General features: G+C 35.7%; 1 protein-coding gene across 2 annotated transcripts in view; it reads left to right on the plus strand.

Annotated features, from left to right (window-relative positions):
• Positions 1-22,347, plus strand: part of RYK (receptor like tyrosine kinase) — an 87,666-nt gene that overhangs the window by 53,799 nt on the left and 11,520 nt on the right. For both annotated transcript variants that reach the window (XM_046003025.1, XM_046003027.1), the window contains exons 9-13: positions 1,219-1,305; positions 4,859-4,928; positions 9,194-9,326; positions 10,615-10,724; positions 10,889-11,048. In XM_046003025.1, coding sequence (XP_045858981.1) covers positions 1,219-1,305; positions 4,859-4,928; positions 9,194-9,326; positions 10,615-10,724; positions 10,889-11,048 — 560 coding nt within the window. The remainder of the gene's footprint in view (positions 1-1,218; positions 1,306-4,858; positions 4,929-9,193; positions 9,327-10,614; positions 10,725-10,888; positions 11,049-22,347) is intronic.

A 22,347-nucleotide genomic window follows, 5' to 3' on the forward strand; every position in this document is an offset into this window, starting at 1 on the left:
ATTCACATTTTAAGAATTTCATCTCTTTGTGTCTAAGGATAGATAGAAGTGCACAATTTATTTCCTTTATAAAACTGATTTTTATTTTCTCTTTCTTTAGATCTTTAATTTGCCTTGATATAGCTTTGGTGTAATTAATTTTCAAATATACTAAGGCATATATTTTATATTAGTGTTTGTTACCTTTAAATATATTTTCATTTTTGTTTAAAGATGATATCACCTAGCAAGCCAGTTTGCTATGACAGACAGTATAGGGACTCTAGCAGACGGAGCAAGCATGGGCTTTGGAGTTACACCCAACTTCTAATCCCAGTCTCACGATTTATCACCTGTGTGACCTTGGAGAAGTCGTTTACTGTCTTCCACGTCCGATTGCCTCTTCTGTAAATTGGGACTACATTGTCTGTTCTTGAACTAGCTGTGGAGATCAGATTTTAAAATGATGTACATTACGTGAACTGACACAAAATAGATATTTTATAGATGTTATTACCCATGCCTTCCCCATTTGGTAGTCCTTATTTTCTTTCTTGAGTTATAGGGTATTAATTGGGGAAATGCGGATGGAGGAGTGTAGAAATTAATAATAGAGGAGAGTACTTCATTGAGCCCTTCAAGTTGTTAAAAAGAGAATTACGTTTTTCTTCCCCTTTTTCCACAGTGCAGCTTGGAATGTTTTAAATACATATGAGTCATTCTGAATTCATTTCTTGGTTGAGGTGCTTATAGGTTAATCACAGCTAATAGAGGGGCTTGAACTGCCCCCAGTGACAAATAGTAATGAAAAGAAGCAAGTATTTTAGGTCTGTTTTTGAGTATATGAGGGGAGTCCATTTTTCTCCTTTGTTATTATTCCAGAGCTAAGCCTAGAAATTCATAAATGCCTCTACTGATACCTCATTATGGAGTTCCAGTATTCCAGGCTATATCACTAGTTTATTTAGGATAATTAAGAAAGAATTCTCATATACTTAATTTAAATATGGCATTTCTAAAAGCTGTTAAAATATTTCTTAATAACAAAGAATTTCTTTGCTTTTAAAAGTATATTTTTTTTTAAAGATTTTTATTTATTTGAGAGAGAGCGGAAGAGAGAGGGCAAAGTATGAGCAGGAGGGAGGAGCAGAGGGAAGGAGACAAGTAGACTCACTGCTGAGCAGGGAGCCCACTGAAGTGGATGATTAGTGATCTCCTTAATTACTGTTTTTCTTTTAGGTACTTTTGGGCGTATTTTCCATGGGATTTTAGTAGATGAAAAAGACCCAAATAAAGAAAAGCAAGCATTTGTAAAAACAGTTAAAGGTAGGATTTTTTTTTCATACTATGTCTAGAATGCTTTCCTAAGGTGGATCATGCCAGTGAAATTCTGTCTCAAATTCTCAGTCTGTGCCAGACCTTCCAATCAGTCCATGTTAATTTAGCTCATATGAAACTAACTTCTGAGGAAATATGTATTTGTTCTCATAAGGTATAGAAAATAGAGATTTAATAGTTTAAGATGTTAAAACACTAGGTATTACCCAGGTTTATAGTTAAACTACATCCATTTGACTTCATTGTTGCTGTATCTAATACTGTGTTTTTCCTAGGTAAAAATTTTGGGTTTTTCCTCTTAAAAACATTGTTCCTAGTTTTCCCTTCTTTCCTTCTTCCCACTGCCAGTTCTGCAGTCTATAATGAATAAAAAATTGACCCCCAGACTCAAAGTATTTTATGTGAATAGCCTTACTCACTTTCCTCACACTCCCCTTGCTGTAATGCTGCAGAAAATACCCATGTGTTTATGTCTGCTTCTTGGCTTAGTTTTATAGGTACAGCTGTAGGTGGCATTGCTGCCGTAAGAAGGGTTTGCATTTAAGATTTTGATAGATATTGTCTGATTGTTTGCTGAAGGGTAGCTCTAGTTTATGTTATCATGAACAGAATACCTATATTCACATAATATTTTGGAGAAATTTAATGCTGAATTTTTCAGTTTATAGTTCATATTTATAAAAGCTTATATGTTAAATCTATTTGCTCATTTTAAGAGAAAGAACAAAGTGGTAATTTATAGGGTACCTAATATCTGACAGTGTCTGATATAGACTGAGATGACAGGGTGTTAATTTTGAAAAAAACAAATTTAGCATTTTGATGCAGAAATAGAGGGGAAAATTAAATTCAGTTTTATAGGTAGGAGGTGGCAGTTTTATGAAGTTTTTGAAGTTATAAGAACTTATGTTTCTAAGTCTTCTTAAATGAATTTGTAGAAAGTATGAAGGATTTATGTTTATTTTTCTAAAAAGCTGTACTAACCTAACAAAAAAATGTAGAATTTGATTTCTCTTAATTTAGCAAGATTGCTTGCTTAAGGATCCTTCAAATACATACACACACACAGACACACAGACACATTTTATGTTTTCTGTAAAAGTGGTTTAACTTACTCTACTGTTCAGTATGTATTTTATCTACCTACCTCTCCTAGCCCCAAAGCACTTTTTTTTTTTTTTTTTTTTTTTAGATTTTATTTATTTATTTGACAGAGAGAGAGAGAGATCACAAGTAGGCAGAGAGGCAGGCAGAGAGAGAGGAGGAAGCAGGCTCCCCGCGGAGCAGAGAGCCCGATGCGGGGCTCGATCCCAGGACCCTGAGATCATGACCTGAGCTGAAGGCAGCGGCTTAATCCACTGAGCCACCCAGGCGCCCCAGCCCCAAAGCACTTTTAAAGGGTAATATTTAAGTTAGGTCCATTAGATTTCCTGGCTAGTTTTGAAGGATATCTTATATATTACTCTTTGTAAATGTAAAATTTCAACCCTAAGTTTGGTAACTATTGACATTTGTTACATTTTCTCCATTTTTTTTTTTTTTTTTTTAAGATTTACTTATTTATTTGATGGACAGAGATCACATGCAGGCAGAGGCAGGCAGGGGTGGGGGCGGGGGTGAGAAGCAGGCTCCCAGCTGAGCAGGTAACCTCATGCGAGGCTCTATCCCAAGACCCTGAGTTCATGATCTGAGCCAAAGGCAGAGGCTAAACCCACTGAGCTCATGATCTGAGCCAAAGGCAGAGGCTAAACCCACTGAGCCACCCAGCCACCTCCATTTCCCCCATTTTTAAGGAAATATTTCTCTAATTTTAATATTTTTCTGAGGTTTATACATAATCTGTGGGCAGTTTACAACTGGGCTGTTACTAATTTATTCTGAATGAATCTTGAATTAGCAACAGAGCTTTCTGTACAGAATTGGATTGATTTAGGGTTGGAAGCAGGGAGAAGGGAAATAATAGTGATAAGAAAACACAATGTGGATACTGGGGCTGTTTCACAAGATAAGATTTCTCCTTCCGGACACACTTGAAGTTGTAGGCACTTGGTTGTTTCTATGCCTTACCACTGTAATTATAATGTTACTTCTGAGCTAGCCGGAAATAAGTGAAAGCACAGTGAGTCCTTAGCCAAGATGTGGTCATGGTTTGCATGAGAAACGAAAAGGAAATGGACTGACCACAGTCCTTGCCTCTAAATTATTAGATAACTCCACACGATTGGGTATCTCTGAGATTTACTCTTTTGGAATGTTACGATTTTTTTAATTGAAGATACGTAGGGCTGACCAAATTCTTTCACAAATCCATATGCTTTGTTATGTGCCACACAATTAGAAGTGCTTCTTAAAATGCAAGAAGTAAGTTTTTAAAAGATTTTGTCCTTTGCCTTTAGGCGTAAGCAAGAAATTGCAGTTTGGCTTCTTAAAAATTTCATAAATTTGCACGGAACTTAATGGGTATTCTGATATAAATTTACAGAAATAAAATTAGGAATCTGAATTTCACACAATGAGTGTTGTAAAATCGAATTCCATAGAATGAATTAATTTGAGGTTATTGGTGTTAGGGTCTTGTTTTATAGCTGCTAATATTTTGTAATTTTGAAATAAATATTTTTTGTCATTTTTTTCTTGAAATTTTTTTGGAATGTAAGTATTTTAAAAGATTTTTTTTTCAAATGTATATGTGTTAAAATAAACTTTTCAGTATTTAAAATTAAAAGATTTGGATAAGACTGGGAAAGGAATCCAGGAAAATCATTTTTTCTTACTAAATGGATAAAATTATTTTTCCCCAACTCAGAGTTTTATTAAATCATTATCCAGTTCAAGTGTTCCTTGCTTAATAGAGTATGCTTATTAAAGTTAAGAATTTGAAAAAAATTGTGCATAAAATGACACGCCCTAAAATATTTTTACTTAGATCTTCATACCCTTGACAGGAAAGTAAACAGTTATTAACTCGGTGCAGACCTCCAACTGTTACTAGTTTGCAGTCTGATAAAGACACTACTGGTCCCCAAATCATCCTGGCCATAATTTAATTAAAATTTATTTAGATTACAGAAAGAAATAAAGGCACATTCTGCCATTCCTAAATGATCCGAAATTTTGAGCAGTTTTTAGACAAGGAGTTTATTCCATTGGTGTGAAGCACCTTTTTCCAAAGAAGTATCAAGTGTTTCAAGTTTTTGGCTCTTTGTTTACCCATTTTACATGCCTACAAAGGTTTTAAACTAAATGAAGCTGTCTGGAAATGTGGACAGAACTAGCAAGTGTGAAAGAGGGAATGATTCCCCTTGGTTTTGCTTTGACAGCTCTACTTTTAAGGAGCGAATGGGACACAGACTCATAGTACCTGACTTCAGTGTTCTGGATTTTGCTCTTGGTTCAGTATTTTACTGGGTAGAGCTCGGATGTGGATTTTGGATTTGCCAACCTTTCTCTTTCTCTCTCTTGTTGCATTGATGAGAAGCTTTATAAATTATTATGACTATTTTTACTGTTGATAAACAAACTAGTCTTTTTCTTTATATAGATCAAGCTTCTGAAATTCAGGTGACAATGATGCTCACTGAAAGTTGTAAGCTACGAGGTCTTCATCACAGGTGAGAGAAGAAACCACCCAGCATTTAAAGGTTAAGCATAGTAACATTGTATGCTACATTTTTATTTTAAGAATGTTGTGATATGTTCTGAATTGAAAGCTTTTTGGAATAGGTTATTTTTTTTAAGAGTATCAAAGTGAAATGCATGCTTAATGTACAAAATTTTAAAATGCAGTAAAGTATAAAAAGGAAAATAAAGGAGAGTATATAAGTCCACATCTGGATAAACATAGCTAAGCTTTCAAGAGGTTTTACATATTTTTATGCATATTTTCCTTTAAAAAATAGAATAGTGATACATATATATATATGCTAAAAAATATTTGCTAGGAAATTTTTAAACAAAGAATACCAAAGACAAGCATAATTAACACCAGTGAACATTTTGCCTTTTTTGTTTATGTCTGTTATCTATCCAGATGGTACGTAGATATTTACGAGTGTAGAAATATTTTAAAGTAAACTGGATATCTCAACACTTCCAGTTCATTTCCAACATGCAGTTCCACCCCCCGCAACAAGAGGATGTTTTCTTAAATAATCATAACACCATTACTATCTTTGATAAGGTTAACAGGTTTTTTAACATAACAAAATGTACCTAACCCTTCATATAAGTAACTTTGAATTTATTTCCACATTTTAAAAGGATATGTAGCATCTCATTGAATGGATGTACTGTTTTATTTAACCAGTATCTTGTTGTTAGGTCATAGTATGATTTAAAAAAAATACTTATAGTTCTACATAAAGAACTTTTTCTTAAAAACCCGATTATCAGTCGTCTTCACAGAGCTATAAGGAAAGCTTCTACATTCTGAGACAAAAAGAGCTTCTATATAGTACTGCACTGTGCTGCAGTATTAGTATCGGGTTAGGGGTTTTTTTTTGTAAGGTCAACTTCATTTGTATGCCTCTTGCAGATTTGGTTGTGTATGTTTACAAAAATGGGACAGTGACCATCCCTGTTGGAAGATATTTATGGACTTGGGGAAAAAACACGTGAAAGTGATGCATGCAAAATGCAGCAAGCATTTTAATTTCTGGGTACTTTAAGGAGTTACTTGGGTTCTGCCAAAAAATAAGATGACTATGCATAGTTTTTTTTTTTTTAATATCATTTATACTTCAGTTCATATTGGAAAAAATTTGAGAACCTAAAAAGAAGGCAGCAGTAGTAAGATCAAGAAAATGGTGATGAATTCAAACTGAGTTTATGGCATTGTAATGGTGGAAGAAAAAACAGATAATCCAACAATAAAGATACAAATATTTTTGCTGTGATTGAACATAAAACATCTCTTAGCTTCTGGGCAGCCAAGCTGAGGAACCATTAAAAGTTCATAAATCTCAATATTAGAAGAGAAAGAAACATAAATGTTCCTTGGGGAAGAAAAAAGATTTTCTAGTTTCAAATTCTGAGGCAGCTGCCTCATTAAGCTTATCATATACTTGGGGCATTGATTAATATAATGAAGAGATAAACTTTTTAGTTTCACTGAGTATAAAAAAATCCCAGGGACCTTTGAAAAAAATGAACATATAGTACTGAGGGACTGAAGGGTTAAAGTCAAGTGGTTGAAGAATGTTATTTTCCATTGGCCTGTTTCAGTCCAAGTGTAGAACTTACTTACAGAGGAATGGATGGATAACTCATTCCTGAAACTGTATTTTCTAAAAAACACATTTTGTTTCCTCTGAGTAACAAAACAAGAATTGGGTAATGGTCATTTGGAAATGTCCTTCTTGGCAGTATTGGAAGTGCTTGATGTTCCCTTACGCTGACTCTAGAGGGAAGAGTCAAAAGTGTTTAATACTAGTATGTAATGTTAATCTAGTACTTTGGTACCTACCTTGTATTCTTAGATAGAAGTTCCACACCACTTCAGCACAGAAGTGGGAGACAAAGCTGGGATTTTCTAAGAAGCAGTTTTATATCCCGTGTAGCCCAAATATGCTTTTGCAGAAAAACGTTCAAAGCAAGTATTTGTAGCATTTCTTTTTTTTTTTTTTTTAAAGATTTTATTTATTTGTTTGACAGACAGAGCTCACAAATAGGCAGAGAGGCAGGCAGAGAGAGGAGGAAGCAGGCTCCCTGAGGAACAGAGAGCCTGACATGGGACTCAATCCCAGGACCCTGGGATCATGACCTGAGCCGAAGGCAGAGGCTTAACCCACTGAGCCACCCAAGCGCCCCTATTTGTAGCATTTCTCATGTGGCTTTCAGGTGTAGGGTTTTCCAGCAAGCATCCTATCAGGATGAAATGCAGCCCCAAGACACCCTTAGGTGATGGAATTCCACATGCTGAATAGGGTTGATACTGGACACTCTGTTTGGGGAAAGTCTTCTAGAAGCAGATTGTACAGTTTGGTCATAGTTAATTGTTCTTTCTGGCTATACAGTAATACTAGGACTCCTAGGTTTTTTGTGTTTTTGTGGTTTTTGTATGTTTGTTTGCTTTTAGGTAGGTGCCACACCCAGCATGGAGTCCAGTGCTGGGCTTGAACTCACAGCCCTGAGATCAAGACAGGAACTGAAATCAAGAGTTGTATGCTTAACTGACTGAGCCACCTAGGAGCCCCAGGACTCCTAATTTTTAATGAGCAAAACACATTGTTAATATGTAGAAAGTACACTATTGTTCTTTCCACTCATTATAGCAGTTCATTTCATTTTTAAGGGAATTAGGGCCTACCATGCTTTTCTTTTTGATCCCTGGTGTCATGGGTATCTGTGCATTTCTTTGTTCATTCTCTTATTCTCATTCATGAAGTGCCAGTTTTGCATTTGCAACTCTGCTAGGCCTGAGGAATAAAAATGAACTAATGAGTTTGCTTATCAAGCAAACAAAATACACTCAGTAAGAAATGATGCCTTGTTTTAGAATTTAACTTTTTACAACTGGTTGTGGTATATAATTCCACATGCAAAACATGTTTACTTTGTGTCTTAACATTCCTTGAGTAAGAATTGTAAAGCATTGAAATATTTTAAAACATTTTGAAAGTCTTTATTCTTTTTTCCACTGGACTTTGTGAGAATAATATTTACTGTAGGTTAAAATAGCTGTAGAAATAAAATTTATTTATTTTAATAACAACTTATTTTAATTACATCAGAAGTACTTCCTAACACAGTGCTCTTGAATTCTTTTTCTGCTTGTAGTTTGGCTTTCCATTGGCCTAAGTTGCCTGTTGGTGACCTTCTAAACACTGAGTACCTCCGAGCTCTCACTCTGTGAGCACACTGGGCAAGACTGAGAATTGGATGCAGTTCTTGTCTTAGGTCCCCACAAAACCTTCCCTTTGTCTGCCTTGTTCTTGTCTACAGAACCAGTTTCTTCTCTCATCCACTCTTCCTCTAGGTCCCAGATCTTCCTCTTTATCCTTTCCTTTATAAAAGGGCAGAATGAAAACCAGCCGTTTGTACTTTAAAACATGTTCATGCACCTTGTTACTTCTTCTGGAGGGATTTTAATGATTTTATCAATGAGATAATTAAGTAAAAAGTTACATAACCTTGAAGGAAAATAATTTCCAGATATCAGTGGAAAGAGGTGTCATTAGGCAATAGGATAAAAGTATTTATGTGTGCCATGGAAATTTAAAGACAAACAAGACTGTTACTATGTGCTTTGGCTTTATTCATAACAGCATTTTGTGGTTGGTGTGATGCCATGTTAGAGATATGGAAACTAAGGTCAGGAGAGAGAGTTGCACAGACTATCCATAAATGGTAAATTTAGTATTTAGAAATCAGATTCTAAGTCCCATGTGACCAGCTAAGGACATCTTGGCTGTTGTGGCAGTTCCAGTCTCTTTGAGGTCTTCTTGATTATCATATTCTGGTCCATAGTCTGCCTTTTTTTTTCTTTAATGTTTTGATGGACTTAAGGGGATATTATAATACAGTCATAATGCGTCAAGTCATTTTTTGTATGTCTCTGATTACCCCTTCAGAGTAAAGATTTAGTATTTAGTGCATATATGTAATGTTAGAGTGTGTCTTCAGAGAATCCAGTTCACAGGAAACAACTTCGAATTTACTGCTTTTCCCTGTCAAGAAAGTGCGTATGTGGAAAATACTGACGTCTAATTTCAAAGGGCATTTGTTAGTTTTACTACATTTTTAATAGTAATCATGTTTTTAAGTATGTTTGAGATTTTCTTATTTTGTTTTAGGTTATCTTTATTACTTTTTATTAAAAATAAGCCCTTGAGGATTTAGATTTCACTTGTTCTCCTGATTTCTTATTATTTTATAGAAATCTTCTTCCTATTACGCATGTGTGCATAGAAGAAGGAGAAAAGCCCATGGTGATATTGCCTTACATGAATTGGGGGAATCTTAAATTGTTTTTACGGCAGTGCAAATTAGTAGAGGCCAATAATCCACAGGTGAGAAAATTTGCCCATATATCAATTATTTACCAGGAACTTCTGATTGTATCTTTGAAAGTAGATGTTAACCTTCTTAATATAAACTGTGTAAAAGCCTGCAAAAAGAAACTCAAAATGTGCCAGAAGATATTTATAACCTGTTGATTTAGAGGAAGATGGTTTATGATTCCAGTCTTGAAGGTTGCACTTTACTGATGCTAAAGTTTTTCCTTTTTATCCATTGTGTGTTTTTTATAATCACCTCAACTCTAACACCATCTCAGTCATTTTTCTGATAACTCTTTGAAGGTACTAGTACTAGATCTCCCTTCTAGGAATGGAAACACATTTGACTGAGTCATTTGGTCCGTATTGTATCAAAACCTGGTGGTGACTGGAAGTCTGGATTTTGGAGATAATCCACTTACTTTTAATATGCTTGGCTTAAGATGTCAGTCACCTAAGAGTTTCCTTCTCTTCACTGTTTGTGTACGTAGCTGTGAAGCATTTGGCTACATTCTAGATGCATGATGGTAGTTGTCCTAAAGCCTAGCTGGTGTTTTGTTTTACTGTAAATTGTAGCCACATTAAGTTTGTTTTAGGGTTTATAATGTACTTACTACAGTTGCCAGGAGAAAGTGGATTCAGAGGCTGCATTGGGTGTTTGACTTAATATGTCAGGATTAAAGCCAGGGTTCCAACAAGTTGTTGGAGGCCGTAGCCCATCAGTATCACCTGAGGAAGAATTTCATTCCTCAGCCCACAGGACTGGCATCCTGGCTCTACAGGAGCACATCAGTAGCAAGAGCTGTAGACTTCTATTAGCTTGAAAACGGTCCCCAGAGATCATCTAATAAAAACTATTTTTTTTTTTTAGTTTTTAAGAAAAGAACAGATTATTGAATAAGAAGTATTTGAAATTTTACCTTGAGAATCTGGCATTCATGAAACAGATACTTATTGAGCAGCTATTTTATGTGCTGCATGTTGGGGAGCTACACCTGACAGATGAGAGGGGCAGTGAAGTAAATGATAAGTTACATTACAGAATGGTAAGACTGTAGTAGATACAGATATTAGAGAGCTATGGGAAAATATTCTTGGTCAAGAAGTAGCTTTTTTTTTTTTTTTTTTTTCAAGAAGTAGCTTTTTAAAACTCTAGTGTAGGTGTAAAGAAGTATTTTGGGATTAAGAAGTATTGTGTCTTTTGGGATAAAGAAGGATTGTGGGATAAAATAAGTGGGATAAAATAAGCCATCATCATTTTTGTGCTACCTCCAAACGTCTTTTTTTTCCCCCCCCACAGGCAATTTCTCAACAAGACCTGGTACACATGGCTATTCAGATTGCCTGTGGAATGAGCTATCTGGCCAGACGGGAAGTTATCCACAAAGACCTGGCTGCTAGGAACTGTGTGTGGGTGCCATGAGCTTGTCACTGTCATTTCATGTTTAGTTTTCTCTGGATTTGGGGTTTTGTCCAGGAGTCACAGTGGGCATTATATGGTATTTTAGAGTGACTGTGATCCATATGTTTTAAGTACACCAATTGTATTTAATGTTCATGTCTTTACTTTTCAGCATTGATGACACACTCCAAGTTAAGATCACTGACAATGCCCTCTCCCGAGACTTGTTTCCCATGGATTATCACTGTCTAGGGGACAACGAAAACAGGCCAGTTCGGTGGATGGCTCTGGAAAGTCTTGTTAATAATGAGTTCTCCAGTGCTAGTGATGTGGTAAGTGCTGGGATTCCTGGACATCAACAGGTTTTATGTTTTAAAAAAATTTTTTTTTAGATCTGGTAATTGTTCCCTGACGTGTTTCATTGAGAAAGCAAGTGTCATTAGCTCCATTCAGCCAGTTTATGGAAAGAATTTGTGACCCGTACCATGATCTCTCCCTGTGTGATCACAGTTCATCCTCAGAATGGCCCTTGTGAGGGAGCTGTGAACACTAAGAAGTAGCTGGGTACTGATACCCCAGTTTGAAAGGTGGATATTAAGGCTTAGAGAGGTTTCCAGAGCTCATTATTTTTCTTTTCTTATTTAAGTCTCAGAATGACCAACTGGTTGCCAGATGATAAAGATTTATTGTTTTTTTCTTTTCAAACAGCCTTTTTCGACATTATGACCTGTGTTATTTATAATTCCCCAGATGTCATTTTCTTCCCTTTTGTCAGTTTCTGAGTAGTTCTGCCCACCAAAGCAGATGATAGACTGGATCCTTTATACTTACTGATGAATAGTTTCAGAAGCAATGTTTACTTGTAGGTAATGTGCAGGTATTTTAAGTTGCTTTTAACTTCTCGCTTTTTAGTCTGATTTGAAAGATGGATTTATTTTCCTTTCTCTTGCTTATTGCAGTTTATTATTGTAGCTGAACAGGTAGAGATTAGGTAGAACTTCTGCTTATCAGAGAGATTATCATATCCAATTATCATATCCAATAACCAATTATCATATGGTTTCACTTATTTGTGGAGCATAAGAAATAATACAGAGGACATGGGAAGATGGGGAGGAAAAGGGAGTTGAGGGAAATTGGAGGGGGAGATGAACCGTGAGAGAGTATGGACTCTGAAAAACAATCTGAGGGTTTTGAAGGGGCAGGGGGTGGGAAGTTGGGTGAGCCTGGTGGTGGGTATTATGGAGGGCACGTATTGCATGGAGCACTGGGTGTGGTGCATAAACAATGAATTCTGGTACACTGAAAATAAATTTTAAAAAAATTTAAAAATTTTTAAAAAATACAAAAAAAAAGAAAAAAAACTGCTTATACAGTTCCCCTCTGTGGCCACTCAATGATGTTAGCGTCATCACGTAAAATCTTACAGAATTGTTTGCTTCAAAGTTTCAACTGTAAAAATTGGGCTTACTGTATCATTGTATTTTGTGTCTCATCAGTATATTTTACTTACAGTATAGGGTTACCCTTTTACTTCTAAGTTTGGATGCTCTAAGGATCACTCTCTTAATACAGTCATTTCCTCGGTGTATTAGTGTCCTCTGGATGCTATAACAAATTATTGCAGCCTTGGTGATAAAACAACAGAGATTTATTCTCACAGTTGAGTTCTGGAGGCTAAATGTCTGATGTCAAGGTATAGACAGACCATGCTCCCTCCAGAGGCGCTAAAGGGGAAACCTTCCTTGCTTCTTTGGCTTCAGATGGCTGTTGGCATCCTTCTTGGCTGGATCGCTCTGCTTCATGTTCGTATCATCTTTTCCTCTGTGTGTGTCGGTCTCTTAAAACTCCTGCCTCTCTCTTATGGAGATACATATGCTTGCATTTAGGACCCACCTGTATAATTCAGGATAAACTTTTTTGAGGGGAGGGAAGGGTTGCATTTTTGTTTTTGATTTTGATTTTTCTCAAATAATATGAAAAGAGAAAGCAGAGTTTGATTTTAAGCTAGCATACTGCTGCTGTATTGAGTATCATTAGGGACCAAATATTCTTATTGCTATGGTATTAGTTTGGGGGGATTGCTGATATGGTATTAGTTTGGGGGGATTGCTAGATCTTTATTTAGAAGTTCTGAATTACAGCTATATTTCTTTACCAGCTTTTACATTAAGCAAAATTGTTTTCACAGGGGTGCAGATGAGTTTAACTTTGGTTTTAGCACATAGCTTTAAAACAGTATCAGTTAAACTTAGTACTGTATGGTTTTCAAATCTACCCCTTTAATAGAAAAGCTTGTATCTGAACATTTTTGAAAGTAAAAAAGTAAAAGAAACTTTGTTGAATATTTTCTTTTAAAATCTTACTCTATTGTTGATTTGGAATATTAAGTCACCTGTCTCTTTGAGATCTTTTTATTTTTCCAGTGGTTGATTTTTGGAATTTATGATTTTGTTACTCATTGAAATATAGCATAATTGCCTTAGCAGAAATGAAGGGGCAGTCGTGGTGACTCAAAACTAGTTTAATGGGCAGGAAATGGATGTTTCTTAAATGACAGATATGCCATGTAACTTCAAGAGATGGGGATTGTTTGATTGTTCTCTTAGAAAAAGGAGTATTGATTGATAGCTATTAATTAATTGACAGGTAATAATTCAAGGGGCTGTACAAGATGGCCAGTAGTGCTGTTTGCTTGCACATGGAAGCCCCCAAAACACACTTTGCTTAATTTAATGTATTTGTTTATTTCTGTGTAGGCATTCCATTGTATTTTTAAACAGTAATTGGAATTTGTTTTTTTACAACATTTATGATTAAATATTTCACAGGAACACCTAAGCAAAAATTAAATTAGATAATACAGTTTCAACCAGTGAGACTATAGTTAATAATACATCCCTGAATAATGTGGTCTACATCTCTTCAGCCGGGTACACTGTTCTGTGTTAGCTGGTAAAGTTTAAGTTTGAGGATACATGATTTAGTTAAGCAAATATTTCACAATTATACTCAGAATTACTTTTATGGTTATGGTATTTTATTTGTTTTTTAAAGATTTTTTTTTTTTTTTTAATTTATTTGACAGAGAGAGACACAGTAAGAGAGGGAACACAAGCAGGGGGAGTAAGAGAAGAAGAAGCAGGCTTCCTGCTGAGCAGGGAGCCTGATGCAGGGCTTAATCCCAGGACCCTAGGATCATGACCTGAGCCGAAGGCAGACGCTTAATGACTGAGCCACCTTGGCGCCCCTGGTTATGGTATTTTAGAAATTTTGCAAGAATTCACATATTTTATGTAAGAATTTGTCTTCTCTCAGAATGTAGTTTTACTAAATATCTTGTTGCTGTCTGAGTATTTGACAGCTTTATTTTTTAAAAAAATCGCTGTGAACTTAATGGTGAGCAACTTAACAGGAGACTTACTTTAAAATCATAATTACTTTTAGTGTGTCTTGGCATAAACTTCCTAGAACTCTCTGTGTGACCCCAATGCATCTTGCTGTACTTAGAATGTGATGGTGAGAGTACCCATTGATTTACATTTAACGTGGTTAACCCCTAAAATGTTCAGATTTTTCTTCTTTAGATTCTTAGTAATTCATTTCTTTTTAAGTATATATATATGTGTTTATATATTTTTCCCTAAATATCTTTGGCCTTGGATAATTAATATTAAAAAGAATAGGAACACTGTTCTGTTTTCTATGACTATGATACAGGTATTAGTGTAAAAATCCGTTTTTCAGTTTTCTGGGATTGAATACTTTCTGAGGTTGTTTGTTTGTTTGTTTCTTTGTTTTTTAAGATTTTATTTATTTGAGAGAGAGAGTGAGAGGGAGAAGAAGAGCTTCTACACTGGGCTCAGGGCTCAATCCCAGGACATGAGATGGTGACCTGAGCTGAAGGCAGATGCTTAACTGACCAAGCCACACAGGCGCACCTACTTTTTTAATTCTTATATTAAAACACAAATGTTAAAGATTGCTTTTTAATGTTTGTATTGAAAATATGTACATATAATCATTCTCTGTTCCTGTTTTTCCTTTATAGATGGAGTTGGGGATTCAAAAGCTACATTTAATATGGTACTTTGGGGCTGAGAAACTTTATACATAGTCATATATAGAATCAGTAATGTAACCCCACTCTCACCAGAGTCTCCATACATGTAAAATACATTTTTCAGGTATAAATGTAACACCTATTTCTGCCTTGGAGAGGGCATTCTCTTTGTCCTTTAAAAGATCCTTAACATTTCTGCATTTTTCTTAAAGCTTAAAGTGCTATGTGATTTGTTTGGAAATACATTAATGTTTTCCATCTTAAAAATAATACATTGCATCTCTTACTTGTGTTTTCACAATTTTTACTGGAAGGATTCAATACTTCAGTATGTCAAGATTCTTATAATGTTAATGTCAGCTTTTAACTGTTAAGCTTAGGAAATGCGCACAACTAGATTTTGACTAGTTATAAATCTCTTTTATTATTTTCAAGATATGACATCATCTTAGGCATTCTTAAGAATTTCTGGATATTGTTTTTATTCTGTTTTCATCAGATGTAGATACCACCATAGATTTTTTTTCTGTAACTTTCTTTTCCTTTATTTGAAAGTAGATTTCTTGATTTATATCTTCTTTCAATTATTTACGTAATTATAGTAGCTAACATAATTCTGCTGTTAAGAGACTACATCCTACTAAGAGACTAAATGCAATCAGAAATGCACAATTAAGTTTCTTTCTTGGTGCTTTTTTTGTCTTTACAGTATTACATTGTGTTTAAAAAACATTTTCTTGGGGAAAAACAAGTCAAGGAAATGACTTCCATGCTAATCTTATCAGTATGGCTTATAGCAGTGAGGAGACTCTTTAAGGTATCTGAACAGTTTTTAGGGTGTAGAGTAAATTAAAATGGGTTCCTGTGCCTTTACAGTATTATTTTGTGAACTTTAAAGATGACCTAGAAGAAGGAGGGAAATCTACAGAGTTACCCAGATACTGTATCAACAGCAGAGTGCTTCTTACTGCTCTTGTTTGCCCAGTGTCAGGGAAAGTCATTGCCACACCCTGAGCAGGTTTGAGCAGAAAAAACTCACATTCATAATATACCCATGAAGAGTGGGCTTCTGAACTACTGTGGTATCAAAGAGAAAGGTACAGTTTTCAGAGAATGCTTACCATTTTTAGAAGTATGGAAAACTTTCTGTTTTATATTTTTTTTACTGCTAATTTTAGAAAAATGCTTAGATTCCCAGTATTGATTCATTTCCATTATCGTTGCAGTTTTACACATCAACAACCTTAGACTTATTATTCAAAAATGAAATTCACATTTTAAGAGGAATAGCTTTATAGGTTGACAGATTGTAGCTAACTATAAACTTGTTGAATCACTGTGTTGTATACTTGAAACTAATGTAATTTTGTGTGGCAACTATACTTCAGTAAAAAATAACTAACTAAATAAAAGTTAGCATTAAGTGCTAACTTTTAAGTGATATAAGACAGATACAAAGACATTAAGGAAAAGCTGGAGAGGTGAAAGGATCATTCAGATTTTAGGAAATAAAGATTTAAAGTTTAATATTATTAACATTAAGAAAATATTTTTTAGTTGTATTTAATAATATTATATTGATAGTCCTGGTATTTTCTGGAAAAGAGGAATAACACATGGATTTACTTTAGGAACAGTTGTATTTTCAGAGGTGACCAGTTGTCTTGTAATCAAGTATTGCCCTTGATGTATTTTCTGTATTAGGCTCTACCTAAGAATAGATACTTTTCTCAAGAGATCTTGTGAACATCCTTTTCCCTTTCCTTCCTTGTCCTTACCATTCAGTTTAACATTTACCTTCACATAGCCTGTGTTGTGATGGAGCAGTATCTAAGCATCTAGTACACTAGAGGAAAGTCTCATCAAAAGCAGATATGTGTGATGGCCTGGTAGATATCCATTATTCCTACTCATGGATTCTAGGGCAGATTCATAGCAGAAGTGGTCTCTTTTCAATCATGTATGATGCTCTGTGCCTAAAGATTGCTGATTTTTTTAAAGTTGAGTTAGCAACATATTCTAAATTTGATACTGATATATAGTGCATTTTATATAGTCATTGTATGTCTGGGTTCATTTGAAGCTGGGTAAAAAAATGGTTGCTACAGTGATAAATCTGGAGGAATATTAAGATTTTTAGGTGATAGTTAACCTTGAAGAATTGCCAGAAAGTCCACTTTAAGGGTCACATATATAAATCTATTAATGATATCTTAAATTTTAAATAGTAAAGCTTTTTAAAAGTAATATACTCCTTCCTATAGATGTGTATTTCAGTTATGGTTATTGAAAAGGCCTAGACACCATGTCTAAAAATTTAAAATTCATAAGATAATGAAAACTTCCAAAAACTGACTATTTTGGAAGGGATATATATATACTAATTAAGCCTGTACATTTTGCACAGTGGATGCCAGTTTTAAAAACTTGTGAAAATCAATTAATGTTGGTAAGTTAAGTGAACTCAAGCTTTCACTACTAGGAATATTCCTCCGTGATATTTTGATCTTCAAATTGAACTCTTTTTTTTTTTAAATTTTTATTTTATTTTATTTTATTTTTTTAAAGATTTTTTATTTATTTATTTGACAGAGAGAGATCACAAGTAGCAGAGAGGCAGGCAGAGAGAGAGAGGGAAGCTGGCTCCCTGCTGAGCAGAGAGCCTGACGTGGGACTCGATCCCAGGACCCTGAGATCATGACCGGAGCTGAAGGCAACGGCTTAACCCACTGAGCCACCCAGGTGCCCCTCTTTTTTTTTTTTTTTTTAAATTCAACTTAAGGGGGGCCTTGGTGGCTCAGTCGGTTAAGTGTCTGCCTTCAGCTCAGGTCATGAACCCAGGGTCCTGGGATCAAGCCCCAATTCATCTCCCCTCTCGTAGGGGGTCTGCTTTTCCCTTTCCATCTGCCCCTTCCCCAGCTTGTGCATGCTCCCACTCACTCGCTCACTGTCTCTCTCAAATAAAATCTTTTGAAAAATTTCAATTTAATTAACATATGCTGTATTATTAGGTTCAGAGGTAGAGTTCAGTGATCATTAAGTACATACAATACCCACTGCTCATTATATCACGTGCCCTCCTTAATGACCATCACCCACTTACCCTATCCCCTCACCTACCCACTTCCAGCAACCAACTTTCAGTTTGTTTCCTGTAGTTAAGAGTCTTATGATTTGTCTTCCTCTCTGTTTTCATCTTATTTTATTCTTCCTTCCCTTCTCCTCCTTCATCTGTTTTGTTTCTTAAATTCACGTAAGAGTGAAATCATATGATACTTTTCTTTCTCTGACTGATTTATTTCGTTTAGCATAGCACTCTGTAGTTCCATCCATATTGTTGCAAATGGCAAGATTTCATTCCTTTTGATGGCTGAATAATATCCCATTGTGTGTGTGTGTGTGTGTGTGTGTGTGTGTGTGTGTGTGTACACACCACATCGTCTTTATCCATTCACCTGTCAGTGGACATCTGGGTTCTCTCCATATTTTGCTGTTGTGGACATTGTTGCTGTAAACATTGGGTGCATGTGCCCCTTCAAATCACTATGTTTGTATCCTTTGGATAAAAATACCTAGTAGTGTAATTGCTGGGTCATAGGGTAGCTCTGTTTTTAACTTTTTGAGGAACCGCCATACTGTTTTCCAGAGTGGCTGCACCAGCTTGCATTCCCACCAGCAGTGTAAGAGGACTCCCCTTTCTCTGCATCCTCGCCAACATCTATTGTTTCCTAAGTTGTTAATTTTCAAGATCAACTCTTTTTTTTTTTTTTTAAGATTTTATTTATTTATTTGACAGTGGTCATAAGTACATACAACAAGGCAGAGAGAGGGGGAGGAAAGCAGTTCCCTACTGAGCAGAGAGACTGATGTGGGGCTTGATCCCAGGATTCTGGGATCATGACCTGAGCCGAAGGCCGAGGCTTTATCCCACTGAGCCACCCAGGTGTCCCGAAATCAACTCTTAATTACAGGGAATTGGTAAAAAAGAGCCACACTCCTTCCCCTGGTTTTCAGAGCATTCTGTTTCTTGCCTTATCTTCCCTTTTTAGTTTTATATTTTCCATTGTACGTTTCCTAATATTCTGCATTTCATCCAATCTGGAATTCCTCTTGGGTCCAAAGACACAAGATACTTTAATGCCCTTTGATGTAGTCTTCTTTGGATCCCCAGAGAATTTTATACTTACCTAACGGCACCTACCACTGCTGCCTTATATTTTTATGCATAAGTCATTCTTCCCAGAATGGGCAGTGGAAATTCTGCTTTACTTATTTTCCTTTAGCAGGTGTTCCATAGTTATAGAATTGAAATTGATGTACATATGTATACCTTTTGAGTCACTTATTTTAAGAACATTCACCGCGGCTATGTTAATCTTATCTCCGGAGAGCTGTGTACTTGAATGTGTAAAAGAATCCTGAATGGGGGCGCCTGGGTGGCTCAGTGGGTTAAAGCCTCTGCCTTCGGCTCAGGTCATGATCTCACGGTCCTGGGATCAAGCCCCGCATCGGGCTCTCTGCTCCGCGGGGAGCCTGCTTCCTCCTCTCTCTCTGCCTGCCTCTCTGCCTAGTTGTGATTTCTCTCTGTCAAATAAATAAAAATATTTAAAAAAAAAAAAAAAAAAAAAAAAAAAAAAAGAATCCTGAATGGCTCATACAGACTTCTTACCCTCTTTATTTCCATGCTGAGTCTCACATTTCTCCTTGTTTCACTCTCGCAGACTTTGCTTCAAAGATTTCATCTCTTTTGACTACAGTTTTATTTATGAGTACATTTATTAATTGTTGTGCACTGAGGCTCCGCTCTTAACTGTCAGATACATTGCATAGATGTCTACTCTGCTTGCCTACCTGGGGCCCATGTTTCTGAAAGCTTCAGTGCAATCTTTGATCTGTACTTTTCTTTAGTTCTGCTGTTGAAGTAAATCTTAAGTCAGTGTGAAGATGCAACACAGTTGAAGACGACAGGTAGAATATCTGGTTTGGGGAAAACAGGATTGATTTGATATGAGTCATGTTGAATTCAAGACGCTAATGGATGGGATGTGGGTCTGGAATTCTGAAAAATATAGAAGCAGGATATTAGAAATTGGACATGAGCTACATTAAAGTGGAGATTGAATGAACAGGAGGGTTTGATCCCAGAGGTAGTGAATATATAGAGAGAAGAAGGCCAAGGGAAGAATATAGGGAATATGTAGTTTCAGTTAGTGAGAAAAGAAAGATGAACAAAGGATTAAAACAGAAATTGAATGCTGTGTTATAGAAGCCAAGGAAAGAAATAGTTTCAGGGAGACTTTAGTTTATAAACATACCTGCAGTGGTCAGAAAGGATTAGGAAATTATTGAGGGCATTTGAATGAGTGGATTTAGTAAATCATTAAAGATAGATGTGATTATTATGGGCTCTGTGGGAGATGTTAAAGGGGGGGCAATATGTAGATTATACTTTGAAGGAGTACAGCTATGAAAGAGAGTGAAATGATCTTGATTTGATGGAATGGCAGGATTAAGAGAGGCCTTCTTTGTGTTAACTTTTCCATTTTGCCTTTTTTTTTTTTTTTTTTAAATTGGTTCTTTGTAGGCCAGAAAGAAAGAGATTGGACATGTGGTTTTTGGGGGGAGGTCCAAGAGATGATTGGTGAATGGGCTCAGGAGGTCCCAGTTAGAGGTATACAGGTCTCGGCATGGGAAGAGGAGTACCTTTCTTCTGGGATGGGAGTAAAACAAGAAATAGAAGGAGAGAAAAGATGCAGGAAATTCTTGAAGAAGGATCTCTCATTGGGGTAACTTCACTAGGGTTCACAGAGTGAAGGGAAGGGACAAAGAGTAAGGAAGACTGAAATGTTTCCACATTTGGGAAAACTATAAATCCACACAGATCTAAGAACTGAACAAACCCCAAATCCAAGAAGTGAGAAGAAACTAAACGATAGTGCATTATAATCAAATTGCTCAAAACTAGTGATAAAGAGAAAATCTTAAAAGCATCCAGAAAAAAAACAAAAAACAAAAACATGTTACTACGCAAAGGAACCAAGAAAAGGATGGCGGGGCGCCTGGGTGGCTCAGCGGGTTAAAGCCTCTGCCTTCAGCTCAGGTCATAATCCCAGGGTCCTGGGATCGAGCCCCGTGTCAGGCTCTCTGCTTAGCTGGGAGCCTGCTTCCTCCCCTCTCTCTTTCTCTCTCTCTGCCTGCCTCTCTGCCTACTTGTAATCTCTATCTGTCAAATAAATAAATCTTTAAAAAAAAAAAAGAAAAGAAAAGGATGGCAAAGGAACCAAGAAAATTGGAAGCAGTGCAACAGAGAAGACAGTTAAACATTTTAAAAGTACTTTTCAGAAAAAACCCTGCAAACATAGAATTTTGTACCCAGTGAAAAATATCTTTCAAAAGTGAGGGGGAAATAAAGACTTCTTTAGAAATACCAAAGCTGAAATAATTGTCATCAGCAAACCTATATTATGAAAAATATTTAAAAAGTCCTTTAGGAACCAACGATACCAGATGGAAATACAGATCTATACAAAGGAACAGAGAACACCAGAAATGTTAACTATATGCATAAATATATGTCTTATTGTTTAAATCTCTTTAAAAGATAATTGAATACATTTCAGTGCCCCCATTGATAAAATAGAAAATACTTAAGGATGTAGATTTGAATGATAGTATCAACCAACTTAATCTAAATGACAACTACAGAACACTCCACCCAACAACAGCGGAATCCATATTCTTTTCAAAGAGTACGTGGAATATTTACTAAGATCATATTCTGGGCTTTAAAACTAGTCAGTGAATATAAAAAATTCAATTCATGTGCTCGCTTCGGCAGCACATATACTAAGAAAAAGATTCAATTCATACAAATAGGGTTTTGTGAACACAGTGGAATTAAATTAGAAATCAAAAATAGGAATCTAGAAAATACCCCAATATTTAGAAACTAAATAATACACTTCCAAATAACCTGTGTATCAAAGAAGAAATCAAAAGAGAAATTACCAAGTATTTAGACTTGAATGAAAAAAATACTATATTTCAAAGTTTGGGGGAATGTTGCTCAAAGGGGAATATGTATACTATTAAACACCAATATTAGAAAAGTCTCAAATCAGTGACCTTAATTTTTACCTTAAGAAACTAGAGAAAGAGCAAATTAAACCACAAGTAGGTAGATGAAAGAAATAATATAGATAGAAGTCAGTGAAATATGAAATAGAAAAACAATAGAGAAAATCAGTGAAACCAGTGCTTGTGAGAGTACTATTTATGATAAATCTCTCACCAGACTAAGCAGGAGAAAAGAAATACGTTGCAAATTAACTGTGTAGTGAATGAGATAGTTGATAGCATTACAGATCTTCACAGGTATTTGGTAGTAAGATTATGAACAACGTTTTCCCAGTAAATTCACACACTTAGCTGAAATGGACAAATTCTTTAGAAAATAATTTTCAGAGCTCATTTAAGAAGTAGATGATCTGAATAGCCCTGTATCTGTTAAAGAAATGGAATGTTTAGTTAAAAACCTGCCTGAAAGAGAAAACTCTTAGGGCACTGGC

This window comes from Meles meles, chromosome 4 (assembly GCF_922984935.1).
Source record: "Meles meles chromosome 4, mMelMel3.1 paternal haplotype, whole genome shotgun sequence".
Lineage (NCBI taxonomy): Eukaryota > Metazoa > Chordata > Mammalia > Carnivora > Mustelidae > Meles > Meles meles.